Raw genomic sequence first — 17,388 nt, 5'->3', positions numbered from 1 at the left:
AGCATCTCTCTCCATAACCTGGAAATAAAGCGACGCCTACATAAATAAATAAATAAACAAATAAGGCTGCTGCAGCTGTAAATAGACTTCATCGTAGCAAAGCTGCTGTTTTGCACACAGGCAGACTTTGACAGATCTGGTTATAATGCTCGTTAGACTAAGCAGCTGTCACCTACATCGCATCGGATGCCCCTCAACTCGAGTGACCTGGATGTGAAACAGGAATAAAAGGCCGTATCTCGCTTTTATTTTGACACACCGTTAACAACCCTCTCCTTATAAACAGACAGGAGGGTGGCTGCTGCAGGAACACAGCGGTGGAGCTAGAGCTAACTTTATATCAGCAGATTTCCTTCTTTTTTACCAACATAATACACCTTGAACAGACCATGAACGGGCTTGTTAGGTGCATTTTTAACCGGCTAAACTAGTAGTCTTGTGACTAATGGAAGAGGAGCAGGAGACAATGTTGTTAGCCAGTTAGCTCACGATAGCTAGCAGCTAGTTAACTAGCATCACATTAGTGGGCTGAGTTAGCACCTTAACACTAACTCAGCCCACTAATTTAAACACTATTACATTTGCTTATTAGCTTATTGGATATATCTGCTTAGTGACAGGTTTGTCCAGTGAACACATCTCAGTGTTTATACCCATTCTCTGCAGCTATCTATCTAGCTAACCAGTTGTGCTGATCAGTTGCTTGATCTACAGTCTGCTGCTCGGGGTGTCACTGCAATCTGTTGGCTGCAGAAGAAGAAGAAGTCATATTGCAAAAAAAACCATATATAGCTTTTACTACTGTTTTAACTGTCTGCAACCATGGCTGAAGAAGCGTTTGCTCTGCACCTTCTGGTGTGGAACAATCAGTACCTGGAGCTGGATCGAGAGCTGCAGAATAAAGAGGTGAGTAAAAAAGAGGAGAGGAGGCAGCAGCTGATGATGATGATGATGATGTGTGTTTTTACAGTTGTTGGGTGTCTGCACACTGCATTGCGCTGCTGATGCTGCTGCTGGTTGTTTGGTTTCTCTGCAGCAGGATGTGGAGCGCCTGGATCCGAGAGGGCGCACCCCGCTGGAGCTGGCTGTGTGTCTGGGCCACCTGGAGTCCGCCAGGGTGCTGCTCAGATACACCTCAGACCCGACACACAACAACACACAGGGCTGGACCAGTGAGTGCTCTGCCTGCCTGCACAGTGTGGCTCCCTAGTTTCATGCTCTGAAGGGTTGGAATACAGAAGCACTTTTTTTTATAATGTGGATGTATGTGTTCAGTCTTGCAGGAGGCGGTGAGCACCGGGGACCCTGAGCTGGTGCAGCTGGTGCTTCAGTACAGAGACTACAAAAGGGCCACTGAGAGACTGGCGGGCATCCCAGAGCTGCTCAGCAAACTGAGACAGGTAAAAACTGCTTCACAGTCAGCCATTTGATTTGCCTCCAGGTTTTAAACTACCTGTTGCACAGAGCAACACATCAACCACATCAGCAGCCTTTACTATCAAAAGAGCCATTCTAGGCAACACAAAATCTGCCTGAAGCTGCAAAACATTTGATCATTGTGATGAAGGTATCACAGTTTATAGTCTAAGTGTATAGTATATAAGTCTAATGCAGTGAGGGTCAAAGAGCAAATGTACTACGGAGTATTAGGGCCACATTGAGGGAAAAACATCTGAGATTTCCAAAATAAAGTCATAACATTACGAGAATAAAGTTATAATTTTACGAGAAACAAAAGACGTAACATGAGAATAAAGTCATAACTTTACGAGAAAAAAGTCGCAATATTACGAGAAAAAAAAGAAAATAACATGTAAAATTACTACTTTATATTACAACTTTATTCTGAAAATCTCCAATTTATTTTTTTTCCTCAATTTGGCCCTAATACTTCGTCGTACTGTCGTACCATAGCCCTACAACAATGATAAATAAATATGAAAATGTAAACAAAGAACAGTAATTCATTTCCATTTTTAAAAAACCACAGGGAGCCACTGGAGAGGAGCTAAAGAAACGCATGTGGCTCCGGAGCCGCAGGTTGCAGACCCCTGATATAAGGGGACTAAATCCCAACAAACCAAATGGGGGATAAAGAGTATTGTTTGTTGTTGTGTGAGACAATGTGGGACACGTTACCAAGGCTGAGAGGTAGTCTACCATTTTGATATAATGTCTATCTAACTTAAATAATAAACATTTCTATTTATGTCGTATCCCCCCCGCCCCCTCCCCCCTGTGTGAAAATGAAAAATAACTGGCAAATTTCATAAAAGAACTCTGAGAATCGCCTTCCACCGGCTTATAAATACTTATAAGTAGTTTCACAGTCTTTGTTGTAGCTGCTCTTCCTTTTCTTTGTGTTAGTTTCCATCACATTCCGCCTAAATCTGCATAGCTTGTGACTTTGCGGTGACTCTTAATTTACTGCGTTGGGCATAGCGTAGCAAAGACGGTGAAATGTTAACCTGCACTTGACCCACGTGTGCGCAGTTTGACAGCAAAACACAGCCTCGTGTAGACAGCCTTCCCTGCTTTCTTCACAGCCATTGGATAAAAGAAAATGTGGGACATTGTCTCAGTATGTGGGACGTGGAACAAGGAATAAAAAAATGCTGTGTAGTCCCTTGTAAAGTGAGACACATGGTCAGTGGTCACCCTACAACCACGCCTTAAAGCTTTGTAGTCTCAAGTCTCAAGCTTGACTGAATCAGGAGGCACAAACATAAGATGACATGGATCTTTTGCTTTTGTAAGTTAAATACAAAAAAATGTTTTCTTTTGGTCTCTTCCAGGCGCGGGACTTCTATGTGGAAATGAAGTGGGAGTTCACCAGTTGGGGTGAGTGTGTGTGTGTGTGTGTGTGTGTGTGTGTGTGTCATTAATGTGTTTTCACAGAGGTCTGTTTCAGCACCACAGTGGTCGGACAGCTCCCCCAGCAGCAGCAGCTGTCAGTCAGTTTGAAAACTGACCTAAACACAAAAAAGGGCTCGTTAATTTCAAACTGTAACCCACTACAAATTACTGATACCCTTCCTAAAGTGTTATCTGTAATGTATTTAACTAGGGGATTCATCAATCTGGATCGATGTATCCCTTAAACAATACAATACAGTTTGCTTGCTCCTATCTGTTTTGAATAATTGTAAATGGAATACTTTGTGTATCTTAGATGTTGGTCACAATGCAAACAGCAATTTAAAGGGCATCACGTTTTCTAAATTGTGATCGTCAATTGTCTTTTGACCTTTTTTTTATAAAGTATATGAACAGTAAATTCATCTATAATGAAGTGCTATATAACAAGCTATACGTTGCATCTTCCCATGTAAATCTACTTTTCTTCTCACTGTACATCCCTGTTTGGTACTTCATTCTTTTCGTCTCTTGTTTTTTAAACTGCTTCTCCTCTTCTTCAATCTTCCTCTCAGTACCCTTGGTGTCGAAGGTGTGTCCCAGTGACGTCTACCGGGTGTGGAAGAGCGGCTCGTGCCTCCGTGTGGACACCACCCTTCTGGGCTTTGAACACATGACCTGGCTGAAAGGACGACGCAGCTATATCTTCAAGGGCGGAGGTGTGTGTGTGCTCTTAGAACAGCATCACATACATACAAATAACTGAACAGCTGAGGGCTAATGGATGGATGGATGGATGGATGGATGAATTAGTCATGAATATTTGAACTTGGACCCACTCTGAAAGACAGAGACAACTCTGCTCGAGGCTTAAATGTGTACTCCTCTTAGACGAAGGTGCCATGGTGATGGAGGTGGACCACGAGAAGCAGGTGGTGTACACGGAGCCACTTGTGTTGTCTCCCCGTGACGCGCCCTCCCTCCTGGCAGCCATGCAGCCGTCGCAGGAGAACACGGCCCAGAGACTCACATCGCCCATCGTCTCCACGCACCTCAACACACGCAACATTGCCTTCGAACGGTAACAAACGCGTCTAGCAAACTTGATTTGTTTGTGCTATCATGCAGATATTTGCCTCACCATCCCTCTTTATGTATCCACGTACGTACATCAGTTAACAATACACAAATACTGTTAACCTCTGTGCAGTGAGCCCTTACTTTATCTCTTTGCCTGTTTAGGAACAAGTCGGGAATCTGGGGCTGGCGTTCTGAGAAGAGTGAGGTGGTCAGCGGGTACGAAGCCAAGGTAAGTGACCTAGTCTGAGATGTGGCTGAAACATAGTTCAGACCATTTGAAAGTTAGTTTAGTACAATTTTGTGACCATAAATTATTCAGCATTGCCTGAAAGATCAGTGGGTGTAAAACAGACAAGATGTAACAAATACTTTTTGATTTGATCCATACCAAGAAGTTTCTTAAGGAAAATAACAGGGTAACGCTTTCTATTCCCATGTTTATCATTTTATATCCATTTAATCCATTATAAACATGCTTATAATGTGTTACAATCTGCTTATAGCACACTATAATTATAGTTATAAGCACTCATAAATATCCATAATGCTTTATAACAATAATCACAACACATTATAAAGCATGTTATAATGACTTATAAGGTCATAATACTTCATAGTTGCTGGTCACTCACTGATATTTTTTTTGCAAGGATCATAGTGTGTTATAATTCCCATAGTTGTAACACTATAATCACTTTTATAATGCATTATAATGTGATTATAAGTCACTCTAAGAGGTCATTGTTTGCTTTAAGTAATGTGAAAAAAATATTAAATCTATGCAAGAACAACACACAACGTTGTGAAATAATTTTCTTTACGTTTCATAAAGCAAACAAAGAACACTTAGAGTAACTTATAATCACATTACAATGCATTATGAAATATGTTACCAGAGGAAAGTGTATGTTTGATTTATACAAGGAAGAATGTGTCTGGATGAGAGTAGCACAGGAGAAGGGATTTTGAACATAAACATTTTGTTTTTTTCAGGATTGTCCTTTTGGAGATTTAAAATTATTTTTACAAGGGAGACGCAGACAAGAAAACACTGTAAAAAATGACAGACAAAACACAATCACAACATGCTGTTTGCTCTGTCAAAGATAGAGCAGGAGAGACTCTTAATACCTATTTATTTATGCATTTATACAGTTTAAAGTTACAGGTAAATATCAAAAACACATTCATAAAATACTTTAAAACAAGGACAACAATGCATAAAATGTAAAACTAAGCACACTTCAGGTTATTTACATACTGATTACACAAACACAACACCAACCCAAACAAATGAGTTGATACAGGAGCTTTACTTGAACAGAGTTTTTAAAGAAAAGGTGTGCGTTCAAGAGTGTTCTTCCTTTTGTGCACCATTGCGTCCAGGTTTTCAGTGCCACCAATGTGGAGCTGGTGACTCGGTCAAGGACAGAACATCTGTCAGACCAGGATAAGTCCAGGAGCAAAGGTGATTACACACACACACACACACACAACTACACTAACACAGTAAGTCCTTGTTCTGCACTTATGGTGGGGAAGCAATATTATTTCAAAGTGAGAGAGTCTCAGTAAATTTAAGATAATGTGAAAAATTTGATAAAAAATAAACACAATCGATCACTGTATAGCTCTCTTAATCACCAGCTCCATGTGTATCCCCTTGCCTTCCTTGTAGAGCATTAAATAGAGTGACTGTGCAGAGCAGATTGATGATGATCTCCCTACATTATTTCCACTCAGGCTCAAAGACTCCTCTGCAGTCCTTCCTGGGGATTGCTGAACAACATACAGCTCACAATGGGGTAAGAGCCTCCTCAGTACCTCTGCATCCCATCACACCACCCACACCACCTGCAGCTTTCTTTGATCAACACCGTCACTTATAACTCTGTCTCTCTGTTTCTGTCAGAGTAATGTGTCCCAGTGTGCCAGTCCTCACAACCCCACAGCCATCACATCTGAGGAGTACTTCAACCCGGAGTTCAACCTGAACGGCAGGGACATCGGACGCCCTGTTGAGCTCACCAGCAAAGTCCAGAAGTTAGACGCAGCCATGAAAAACACTAATGTTCATCACCAAAAAGCACTTTCTTTGTGCACCAGTTCAATCAAAACGCTAGAAGTATGTCTCTGTGTGCTCTCTAGGTTTAAAGCGACGCTGTGGTTGAGTGAGAGTCACCCTCTGTCCCTGGCCGAGCAGGTGACACCCATCATCGACCTCATGGCCATCTCCAACGCCCACTTTGCTAAGCTGCGTGACTTCATCACCCTGCGCCTGCCGCCAGGCTTCCCTGTCAAGATAGGTGGGTGTTAGAGGTCACACAGCGTGGGTCATTTCCTGTGTGTAGCTAGTTACAAGCCCACACGTTGATTCTCTACCGCTGTAGGTCTGTACAGCTGTAGGTCTGTACAGCTGTAGGTCTGTACAGCTGTAGGTCTGTACAGCTGTAGCTTGTTATATTGACATGTTAGAACTAAGATAATATGAACTAAAAGGAGTCATTTCTAAGCTGTGGTTCACGCTTATTGTGTGTGACATCACCCACCTGTGATTCTTACTGTGTGTTTTCATTCCCACTGCCCACTGGTGTTACAGGAATAATCAGCCATTTAAATCTTTCAAACATTGACTGTCTGTCCTCCAGAGATTCCCCTGTTTCACGTGTTGAATGCCAGAGTGACGTTCAGTAACCTGTGTGGCTGCGACGAGCCGGTCAGCTCTGTGACGGTTCATACACCAGAGAGCTCCGACGAAGCTGGTAAATACACACACACACTAGTTATGAACCCAATAAAATAACTTTAGGAATACATGATACTGTCATTTCCTGAAATTATATACCTTAAATACGTACAGTAATGTTGTAACCCATCTTCACCCAGGTCAGCTTCCACCTCCTCCCTTCCACTGCGAGGTGGACCCCTCTGTGTTTGAGCCCCCCGCCGACTACACCACCCTCGGTCCGGGCCGCAGCGAGCCAATGAGGGACGAGGACGACAACCTGCTGCAGTTCGCCATCCAGCAGAGCCTGCTGGACGCCGGCACAGAGAGCGACCAGGTCTGAGTAAAAATCAAACTCCTAATTATTCTCAGAGTTAACGTGTCAGACGTGGGAATTTATTCTTCTCTTGTTGTTTAACACCTATGTGTGGTTTTTAGGTGACCATCTGGGAGGCCCTGACCAACAGCCGCCCAGTGCCCCCGTCTCCGCTGTACGAGGAAGACTCTCAGCTGGAGAGGTGAGCTGACCTTCAGACTTCTTGTTTCCTGTGCAGGCAGGTTCTCACTAGGGCTGAACGATTTTGAAAAGAATATTTAATTGTGATTATTTTGACTGATATTGCCATTGAGATACGATTTGCGATATTGGAGGGAATGATTACGTCATTATTCTCATTTTCAATGAAAAACTTTTTGTGGGGATCTGTACCAAACAAAGATGTTTTCTGAAGTCTGTAGAATATAATGTGTCGGCCTGGACATCTCTGCATCACCACAATATTTAGTTTAAAATGGTATCTTGACACATTTAACAAATCCAGAGTGTCTATTTGCAGCCGGGGTGAGAATAATCACATTGCAGCTATTTGGCTATTTACACTCTGTAATAGTAGTAGTAATATAAAGAGGGACAAAGTACATTCAGGAAGTAGGTTGTGGTGGATGACTCGGTCAAACGCAGGATGAGAAGCCTATTTTTCACATTGTCGACTCATTAGTTTCTGGTATTTAAATTATTATTTTCAGTCGCACATTGGTCAGCTTTAGGCACCAAATCTACTTGGTTAGCTTTAGAAGAAATGTACACACTGTACATTTACACATACAGTATAGTGTGCCCGGGTCAGGTGCAAATGGTATTGTTGGCTACTGACACCTGGGTGCTAATAGCATCTGCCTAACAAATGTTGCACCTCCTGTAATTTGAAAATTGCAGAAGGTCATAACGCGATTTAAATAAAATGGAATAATTGTGCAGCCCTAGTTCACACTGCTCAAACTGGACTCTAAGTGAACACTACTGTTAACAGAGTATATCAGTTATTGTTTTAGCATCCATTAGTTTAGTAAGTCAATGTCAAGCACAGAAACCAGAGTTGTACATATGTATTGATTTCAAATTTCTGATACCCAATATATCTGTTGATTGATATTAATTCTTTCTTTGAAGTTTTTTTCTAGATTTTTTTTCACAAGGATGAAAAATCAACTCCTAAATTTAGCCGAGCTTGAGGCTGTCATCCAAGCAGTTCAATACAGTTCACCCCAGACAGATCGTTTTTTTTGGGAAGGGTTTGTTCTAAATGGGAACATTTATAGTTGTTACTGTAGAAAGATCAGGAGGTTTAACTCGTGTCTATTCATAATTATTTCTTATTCAGGGAATCCTCTGGCTTGTGTGGTAATGTAATTAAACGTCTCTAAATAGAGTTCAGTGATTAGCTTTCTCTTTCCGCCTTCTCTCGGGAACAGCAACTCCCAGTCATCCATCCTGTAATGTAGCCCGGCAGCGAAACGTCCCCTTTAAGACATCTTTCTTTGTTTAATAACACTTCAGTTTTAATGTCTTTCTTTTTCTCAGGGCGATCCAGGAGTCTCTGTCCATCTCACTGGTCAACAGAGAGGGAGAAGACACGGCCGACCCCAGCCAGCCCGCCTCCGTCTCCCCGTCGGACCCCACCCCCACCGCCAACTCCCCGCTCTCCTACAGCACAGTGGCCGATCCGCGGCTGTCGGGACACTTCGGTGTGGCGTCGAGCTTCGACGAGCAGCTGCGTATCGCCATGGAGATGTCGTGCCGGGAACAGGAGGAGATTGACAGGTGAGGCGGGAGGAAGAGATGGTTGTGAGCATTTGTTTTCTGTATTATAAATTCTGTATTCTGTATATTGTTCTGACTGATGAGCTTTATTTCTGTCATACAGGAAGCAGAAGGAGGAAGAGGATGAGCTGGAGAGGATCCTGCAGCTGTCACTCACCGAGAAGTAATGTCACAACAACAACAACAACAATGGAGGTGCGTCTTCATTGGGGAACAATCTTCTTAATTTATTCTGTTTTTATTTTTTAAATCCTGAGGTGTTAAGTTATTGCAGATATTTAATTTGTCTTTCTCACATGAAGGCTGCTACAACAGATTGTAAATGAGTGTGAGGTGGGAGGGATGAAGAGGTGGAAACAGGTACTCTGAAACACACTTACAGTGAAGGAGGAGACAAAAGGGAGAGTCTTTGTTTTTCTTTTTTATTGAATATTTTTCACAGTCTTGCTGTCTTTATCGAGTGATGAATGATCCTTAAACTTTAAACCTATAACATGTTCCATGATAATTATAAAAATAAGAAAATACAATCTTAATGGAATAACTTATAAAAATATGATTATAACATTTGAAACATTTATGTTGGCTTACTCCTATGTGTGAAAAATAAAGAGTAATGATCATCCTGGATCACGTTTATTTTTTTTCAGTCCTATTCAACAAAGGAACAAACATAAGATTCACAGTTTGATCATTTTTCATATCAAAAATGGACAATCATTCTGATTTGTACATTAACTGTCTCTTGCAATTTTGATGTTATGTTCAGTTTTACTCTTTTAAACCACAATCACTGAGCAAAAACAAAAAGCATGAGACAATAAAACAAACTTTGAGACAAAAAACATCCATACCCATGTGTAATTTATAACGATTGGTTTGAGTCATTAATAATAAATATGACAATAATCGTTAGACCTCGTAGAAATCATAATCTTATCTATTTAAATCTGGGTGAGAAAGTTGTCTGTATCAAAGAGCTCTTATCTCTCGTCATTTAGACACAAAAGATACCTTACCACCTGCAACGATTAATCGGTTAGTTGTCAACTATTAAATTAATCTCCAACTATTTTGATCATCGGTTTAGGCAATTTTTTAACAAAAAAAAAGTCTAAATTCTCTGATTCCAGCTTCTTAAATGAGATTATTTTCTGGTTTCTTTACTCTTCTATGACAGTAAACTCAATATCTTTTGAGTTGTGGACAGAACAAGACATTTGAGAACGTCATCTTGGGCTTTGGGAAACACTGATCGACATTTTTCACTATTTTCAGACATTTTATAGAGCAAACAATTAATCGAGAAATTAATCAACCGATTAATTGACAATGAAAATAGTTAGTTGCAGCCCAGTGAGCACAGTGATTTGTAAATCTTTCATCAAGAAGATAACAATTTACCTTAATAATATTCAGTGTTTATTTAATACTGTTGTGATGTGAAAATTAGTAATCTGGACTTTTCTTCTAGCACCAACGTTTATATTATAATATTTACACAACTATTGGATGTATTGCTGAGACATTCGGTAAAGACATTCATGCTCCCATAAGCATGAATTGTAATAATTTTGATCCCCTGACTTTTCATCCAGCAGCATCCTTAGGTTTTAGATTATGTTGGCTTATGACTAAATATTATCTTAACTCATAACATCCCCAGCAGCCTCAGCCTCAGCTGTACTGTGTGTTTAGCGCTAATTAGCAAATATAAGCATGCGAACACTAGGGCTGGGTGATATGGCCAAAATCTCCTATCAAGATGTAAGTCATTTAATATCCCGACAACGATGTGCATCAAGATATAGCATGTTTTCTGGTAATTTAATAAATAAATAGTCTATATGAAATAACAACATGGTAAAGCCTCTCTTTGTATACGCCTATGGGAATGAAATACTTGAGAAATGAAAAGTATGAGTATTTTCTAATTTAATTAATAACAGTTTCAAGTGAAATTGTAGAGAAATAATACATAATTATTTCCATATATACAGTACACTGTTTATTAATCGCATTGAACAGAGTGGTAATCTAAAGTGTGATGTAAAAACAAAACCATAATCTTCAAACTATATTCCCTCAAAATATTTCACATCAGATTTTCTGATAAATTTGAGTGAGTATGTGCTTGTTATTGTCAATTTAGACCAGTGGTTCCAAACCTTTTTCGTGTCAAAGACCTCTACATTGATCAGATCATTTGGTCAGGGACCCCCATTTGATGAAATTTTGCTTCAGGGACCTTCATCCGAAAAGATTTTGGTTGTTAGATATGAATAAATCTATAGCTGTCAACTACAGTTGAGGAGATAACCAAGGAAGTGAAACCTATGATCAGACTAGTCATTCTTAATGACTCTTACTCACATTGAGCACTTCTATAGTGAATTAAATGGTGGAAATAAACTATTCCCCCTCTGGAACTCCTTCAAGGACCACTGGGGGTCCCTGGACCCCTGGTTGAGAACCACTGATGTAGACTTCATAATTGTGTATCACAATATTTGATTTCATCACGATACGATTCCATTGTAAGACGATAAATGATCATATTAAATTATCGCCCAGCCCTAGCTAGCACACTAAACTAAGAGACGAACAGAAGAGAGAACAATCCAGTTGGGCTGCATGATTATGGCCAAAACGATAATCACGATTATTTTTTATCAATATTGATATCACGATTATCTATCACGATTATTCATTGATTTTAGCGACAACATATCTTTATTAGAATTTCACATTAAAATAAACTGCTTTCACTTCCATGCTGTGCTACATTCCTGCAAATGTACAAATTAGGGCGGAACGATGTTGGAAAAAACTGACATTGCAATATTTTTTTCCTGCTATATATATATATATATATATTGCAATATGAAAATAATACAGGAATATTAACCCTAACCTTTTGTTAGCTAGATTTTAAAGTTAAATGCTTCAATCTGGTGCACTTTGAGAGCAAAATTAGCAACAATAAGAGCTAAATAAACAATTGTATGCTCTTAATTTAATCATAAACACATTGTTGTATAGATAATATCTATACCCAAAAGTGAAGCCAAAACATCTGGATCACCGGCTGGTGGCTGTCTGTTAGTTTAGGAAGCGCTTGATTTAATATGCAGCAGAGTTTTCTATGAAGTAGAACACGCATTTTAAAAACTCAATATCTCAGGCGATCATGTTCATTTAACTGTCGGAAGCCAAAATTGTGATCGCGATTAATATTCAATAAAGATCCTTTCAGTTTGATTTGACACATTTTTAACTTCGTCCAGTGCATTTTTGAAAGACATTAAAGGTGGCCGAAGTTTGTCAAAAACAAAGGGGAGCATGTAATGTCTCAGCTGATGTTAAAAGTTAAACATTAAATGAGAATGTGACGACGTGTGAGGTCCTTACCGAGCAACAACATTGCATTCTTCATGTCTCTGAACTATTTGGCGCCCACTCTGCTGTGCCTGAGTGGGATTTTTCTCTTGTTTGATTCACATATGCGACGACTTCCACTTTGTCAGTTTCAGTGTACAAGTTTTCCCTCCGTAACTTTAAAACTTCCCGAAGCTCTCCATCCAACTGAACTAGTTTAGAGAAAAACATATAAGTGTTACTCATTTATAGACTGACTTTACTCGCTCATATGTACACCTTGATAGTTAAACGAATATTCAGTCATTCTCACCTATCTTTAGGTTGTGATTACCACACTGATCATCAGGAACCACGTATTCACCCTCTGGGTTAGCTGGAGGCGGCAGAAGCTCTGCTTTGGTCTTTGAACGCTTCATAGGTGCCACTTCTGCCTGGGGTACTGTTTTAGGTGTAGGTGAGGCGATGCTGACACACTTCGGAGCAGCTGACAGTTCTGTTGAACATAAACATTGTTAGGAGTTGCGTCCTCGCCACTGAGACTGTTTGAAACAGCGGTGTTCTTCTCACCGATGCGAGTGTCGTAGGGCTGAGACGTCACGTAGGGATGAAGACGGTACTCTGTCTTTTCCAGGAAGTATTTAACTACGTCATCCAAGGAGGAGACGGTCACCTACAGAGAATAGGACACGTGAAGACGAGCAAACAGAAAGAAGGAGATGGTTTTATAGAGCGGTGGGACTTACTGCTGTGTCCAGTTCAATGACGAACCCTGACTTTGTGGAGGTCACTCTGTAGTTCTTCATGACCGGCCCACTGAAACACAAACAACAGGAGGATTATTTGCTGGCTGCTGATTTGGCCTTTTCAGAAACAACAACACATTGATTCTTTGTACATTTAATATGAAATGTACACAAATTGGAATGATTAAAAAACAACAACCGTAGCATCTCATGATTACTCATGATAATTACATCACACTGACGTGCAAATGATCCATATGCTAATGAGGGACTTTGTTAAAGGAACAGTGCGCAACATTTCGCAGAATCTATTATCAGAAATAGAATATATAATATTAATAACTATGTTTTCATTAGTGTCTAACCACCTGAACCTAAGAATCGTTGTGTTTTCGTTCGTTTTTAAACTTATTTTAATCTGTAGATTATTTTCTTGATTATTCAATTTGTTTTTTGGTCTATAAGATGTCAGAAAATGGTGAAAAATGTCGATCAGTGTTTCCAAAAAAAACCCAAGATGACGTCCTTAAATGTCTTATTATGAAAACAGTCAAAACAGTAACCTAATCTAAATCCCCGCATTAGTTAGCTGTACATTTGAGACAGACCTGGGCATCACTTGTCTGAGGGTCAGGGCGTAGTTGTTAGCGAGGGTGGACGGACGGAGGATGATGCCTCCATTCTCTGGGTTTGCCTCCAGCATTCGCTCAGCCTCCTGCCGAGTCACGCTGAAGAAACACCTACAGGAACAAAAAGAAGAAATAATAAAGACTTCCTCATTGCCAGTGAAGGTAATAAAGTGGGGTTGTTTCAGAGGGCAAGGGACGAGAACATGCTCATTAGTTTAGCATAACGGGAAGGGATAAACTGGCAGCGATGCCAAAGGTTCTCAAACACACACCCTGTCTGATAACCAGGCAGTTGTTTTTTTCATCTACAGACTCTCTAACTTACGTAGGAATCTCTGGGGCGCTGGGTTCAGGCTCGTCTTTGGGTGGTGGAGTGGAGGGTGAGGGCGGTGGGGAGGGTGAGGCTGAGACGAGGAAGGATGGTCGGGGTGGGAGGGGTGGACGCGCCGTGGGGGGCTTTCTTCTCCTCTCCTGGTCCAGAGCATCCTGCAGCAGCAACATCTGGCCAGGCAGCAGCTGCAGCTTACAGGGAATCATTTTCTGCGGGGAAACAAAGCTTATCAACACCGTTTTACTCATTTTTATTACAAATCATGATCAATTTTACACAATTCATAACAGCAGGTTAGAAAATACATCCTGGTATGTTGCTTGTTGACCTCCTCTGAGAAATCAAATTTGTCAACTCTTCCAGCAGATCTGTGACCTGCATGTGTTTACTCAGTAATGTTGCAAGAAAACAAAAAAAAGAGTGTTGTTGACATACAATGGTGCAGAAAACAGCTGCGATCCTGCCACTCTCAAATATTTACTGACGCAGTCTTTCTGTCACTTACAGTACGTAATAGATTATCTGAACCTTTATCTTCAGTTTGCAGATATTGCTGCTTCCTTGTTTGTAATCTTACGGTCTTTATGATAAGAGTCGTTAATATGAGTCTTAAGTTTGTCCCGAAAAACATTAAGAGCCAAATTAGTCCCTAATCATTAACCAGGAAATACTTGTTTCATGATGTTTGTTCAGCCTGGCTTTGTGTATCAAATAGGTAAAATATTACACACAGAAAATAATTATTTTCAAAAAGTTGGAGTGCAAAAAAACACACAAGGAAAAGTTGTGCTGTTGCATCACAGAGTTATGTATAGTAAGTAATACGTATATGTATAGTTACTAATACTTGTCCTTGGAGCAGGTTTGAACTCACACATTAAAGGTTAGGTTTGGTAGTGTTGGTCAAATACATGTTGGTTATATTTGTTGAAATTCTCATTACATCCTGACGGCAATCAATAAATCAAAACCTCCTGACAAAAAAAAAGAAAATAATCCGGTGTCTGTGGCTGTCGCAGGACTGTAATAAACACATCCAATCATTTAATTCGGACAAATGATTGGACGGGCAACCTGCCTGTCTACCTGTGCACACTCTTTGCACGTCGCCAGAGTTCTCCACAAGCTGCTAGCTTGACAGCTGTGAGTAACAATTGCAAAGTTGTTTACGTTCATAATGATAATTTTGGGGGAGTTGCTTTGGAGGGAGACCTGAAGGGACTCTTGCTAGACTTGGGGACTTTTGGAGCTAATGCTGCTACCTGCGGTTGGCAACATTGGGCTCGGTTTTTCAGCTGGATCTTTTTTTAAATCGAGCGTAGTCTTGCAAGTTTTTTAAGATCACCTTTAAGGGTTTGTTTTTGCTTTTGTTACGAGCACTCAGCAATACACGATTATGGCCTAAATGATGATCATGATTATTTTGATCAATATCGAAATCACGATTATTTATTGATTGTATGGACAAAATATGTTTATTGCGCTTTTACATTTAAATAAACCGAGCACTGGGCTGCACGGTGGTACATGTTCATGTTAGCGTGGGTTTTCTCCAGGTTCACCGGTTTCCTCCCACAGTCCAAAGACATGCAGGTTAATTGTTGACTCTAAATTGCCCGTAGGTGTGAATGGTTGTCTGTCTCTATGTGTCAGTCCTGTGATAGTCTGGTGACCTGTCCAGAGTGTACCCCGCCTTCACCCAATGTCAGCTGGGATTGGGTCCAGCCCCTCCGCCACTCTGAATAGGAGAAGCGGTTACGGATAATGAATGAATGAATTAACAGAGCACTGCTTTCACTTCCATGTTGTGCTACATTCCTGCTAATGTACAAATCTTTTCATCAAAATGACACTTCAAATAAGGTTCTTCTTCACCAATATACAGTAGTCTGTATTCTTTCTACTCCGGACTGCAGCCGCAACATTCAGGATAGTTTTTCACAGTCTGCATCACTGTGACATGACAGCTCCCCAAAAGGGAAGCCAAACCATCTTGAGCGCCCCCTGGTGGCTGGCTGTTAGTTTAGGATACGCTTGATTTGATCTGCAGCAGAGTTTATATCACGATCGATCTCGTTCATTTAATTGTGGGAAGTCAAAATCGTTACCGCGATTAATATTCGATTAATTGTGCAGCCTTAACCCACATCAACCCATCACAGTGTGTCTTTAAGTTTATATATATATATATATATATATGTATGTATGTATGTGTGTGTGTTTGCTTACTTTGACCACAGTCAGGATGTAACCCCTCCACTCCTCTCCTGTGTCAGAGTTGTCCATCTGTCACACAAACAGAAGACAGTTCGGTTATGTGCCACAGTCCATTCAATTTAAGTTTTTATTAATTCCATTCAGTTTTTGAGTTGCACGGAGAGAAAAATCCGACCTTTAGCTGCACCTCCGCTGTGTGCAGGGTGAGGGTGAAGATAGTCGGTGTCTTCCTCTGATACGGAGACTCTAACTCCATGGACGTCAGCTTCTCCAGGTCCAGCTTCTCTGTGTACTGACAAAGTAAACAAGTATTATTGCGTAATAAAACACGTATTAAGTGATCTAAAATAGGACTAACTTATTATATGATTACAAGAAAAACAAATCTGTTTCTGTTCTTTCTGGCCTCTGTATACTTTCTTATAGCCCTTCAACAGTGTTGTCGTTGCGTATAAGGCTCAACACTGTACATCTATTCTCTGGGAAACAACTGTTAAATTCACAGCTTAATTCATGATTTGTTATTTTAGAAATCACAATACTGCTGTGTTACTTGTAAAGCTTCTGTTTGCTTACTGTGTCCTGTGTGTCATCTTTGTAGAGAAAGAGTGTGGCTCCACGGAGCTCTGTGTAGTACTTCTTGAAATCCTGAAAATCAAAAAGTTGTCGTTTTGGATGTTTTTGAAACAACATTCACAAATTCAACAGAATTAAAGGCCGTCCTAAAAACTCATATTGAAATTTCGGTAATACTTAATTTTACAGGTCTGCAAATTTCATGGTAATTAGGTGATAATTAGCAAGTAACCTATTTGAAATTACTGCCAAATTACCCCAATATTTACCTCAAAATATACATTTATATTATTTAATAATTATATTTAATCATATAATTATTAAATAATGTTTATACTAAAGTAATTTTTGATCAATTTTGAGGTAAATATTGGGGTAATTTGTAAAATGAAGTGTTACCGAAACTTCAAACATCCCCATTTATGACCCATTTGATCCTCTTTTTCTTATATACACATTTATCTGCATGCCTTTTCCCATCTTCATAATCACCTTCTCTGTGGCGAGTTTCTTCAGCAGGTGTCCAGAGTAGTAGAGAGGCAGATCTGTGATGGTGGCCCTCCTCTTGTGGACGACTCTGGCTGGCACAGACATCCTCCAGCTAAATCTGTGTGATTCTTCTGTCCTGCTTTTTGGTTCAGCTTTGGCTCGCTTCACTTCTGTTTGTCATCGGCGTTGAATAATCAGCCCAGCTGGGTCCTGAGAAAGTTTTGCTCCTTGTTGTTTCCTCGTGAAGCTCTCAAAGCAGT

The 17,388-nt window shown here is 40.3% G+C and overlaps 2 protein-coding genes across 2 annotated transcripts; one reads left to right on the top strand and one right to left on the bottom strand.

Annotated features, from left to right (window-relative positions):
* Positions 1–46: 46 nt before the first annotated feature.
* ankrd13d (ankyrin repeat domain 13 family, member D) lies at positions 47–9,385 on the top strand. Its single transcript, XM_074648729.1, has 16 exons — positions 47–906; positions 1,037–1,172; positions 1,276–1,400; positions 2,796–2,841; positions 3,432–3,575; positions 3,748–3,937; positions 4,099–4,165; positions 5,323–5,404; positions 5,680–5,741; positions 5,849–5,979; positions 6,085–6,242; positions 6,585–6,698; positions 6,823–6,998; positions 7,100–7,179; positions 8,523–8,762; positions 8,866–9,385. The coding sequence occupies exons 1-16, from the start codon at positions 823–825 to the stop codon at positions 8,927–8,929; spliced, it is 1,899 nt and encodes a 632-aa protein (XP_074504830.1). The 5' UTR covers positions 47–822; the 3' UTR covers positions 8,930–9,385.
* Positions 9,169–17,388, bottom strand: LOC141775397 (signal-transducing adaptor protein 1-like). The gene is made up of 11 exons (XM_074648730.1): positions 17,132–17,388; positions 16,640–16,711; positions 16,239–16,355; positions 16,076–16,132; positions 13,841–14,055; positions 13,495–13,626; positions 12,887–12,956; positions 12,711–12,813; positions 12,454–12,636; positions 10,800–12,352; positions 9,169–10,717 (listed from the first exon to the last, which is right to left on the bottom strand). The coding sequence occupies exons 1-10, from the start codon at positions 17,231–17,233 to the stop codon at positions 12,195–12,197; spliced, it is 1,209 nt and encodes a 402-aa protein (XP_074504831.1). The 5' UTR covers positions 17,234–17,388; the 3' UTR covers positions 9,169–10,717; positions 10,800–12,194.

Source organism: Sebastes fasciatus, chromosome 10 (genome assembly GCF_043250625.1).
Source record: "Sebastes fasciatus isolate fSebFas1 chromosome 10, fSebFas1.pri, whole genome shotgun sequence".
Lineage (NCBI taxonomy): Eukaryota > Metazoa > Chordata > Actinopteri > Perciformes > Sebastidae > Sebastes > Sebastes fasciatus.
This window is presented reverse-complemented; position numbering and strand designations above follow the sequence as displayed.

Excerpts from the sequence above, each read along its gene's own strand:
- ankrd13d (XM_074648729.1), top strand. The coding sequence starts at position 823 with ATGGCTGAAGAAGCGTTTGCTCTGCACCTTCTGGTGTGGAACAATCAG. Across the intron at positions 6,243-6,584 it reads AGGCTTCCCTGTCAAGATAG|AGATTCCCCTGTTTCACGTG; the intron begins GTGGGTGTTAGA and ends TCTGTCCTCCAG. Across the intron at positions 6,999-7,099 it reads CCGGCACAGAGAGCGACCAG|GTGACCATCTGGGAGGCCCT; the intron begins GTCTGAGTAAAA and ends TGTGGTTTTTAG.
- LOC141775397 (XM_074648730.1), bottom strand. The coding sequence starts at position 17,233 with ATGTCTGTGCCAGCCAGAGTCGTCCACAAGAGGAGGGCCACCATCACA. Across the intron at positions 12,957-13,494 it reads CTCAGACAAGTGATGCCCAG|TGGGCCGGTCATGAAGAACT; the intron begins GTCTGTCTCAAA and ends TTTGTGTTTCAG. Across the intron at positions 12,353-12,453 it reads TAATCACAACCTAAAGATAG|TTCAGTTGGATGGAGAGCTT; the intron begins GTGAGAATGACT and ends TCTCTAAACTAG.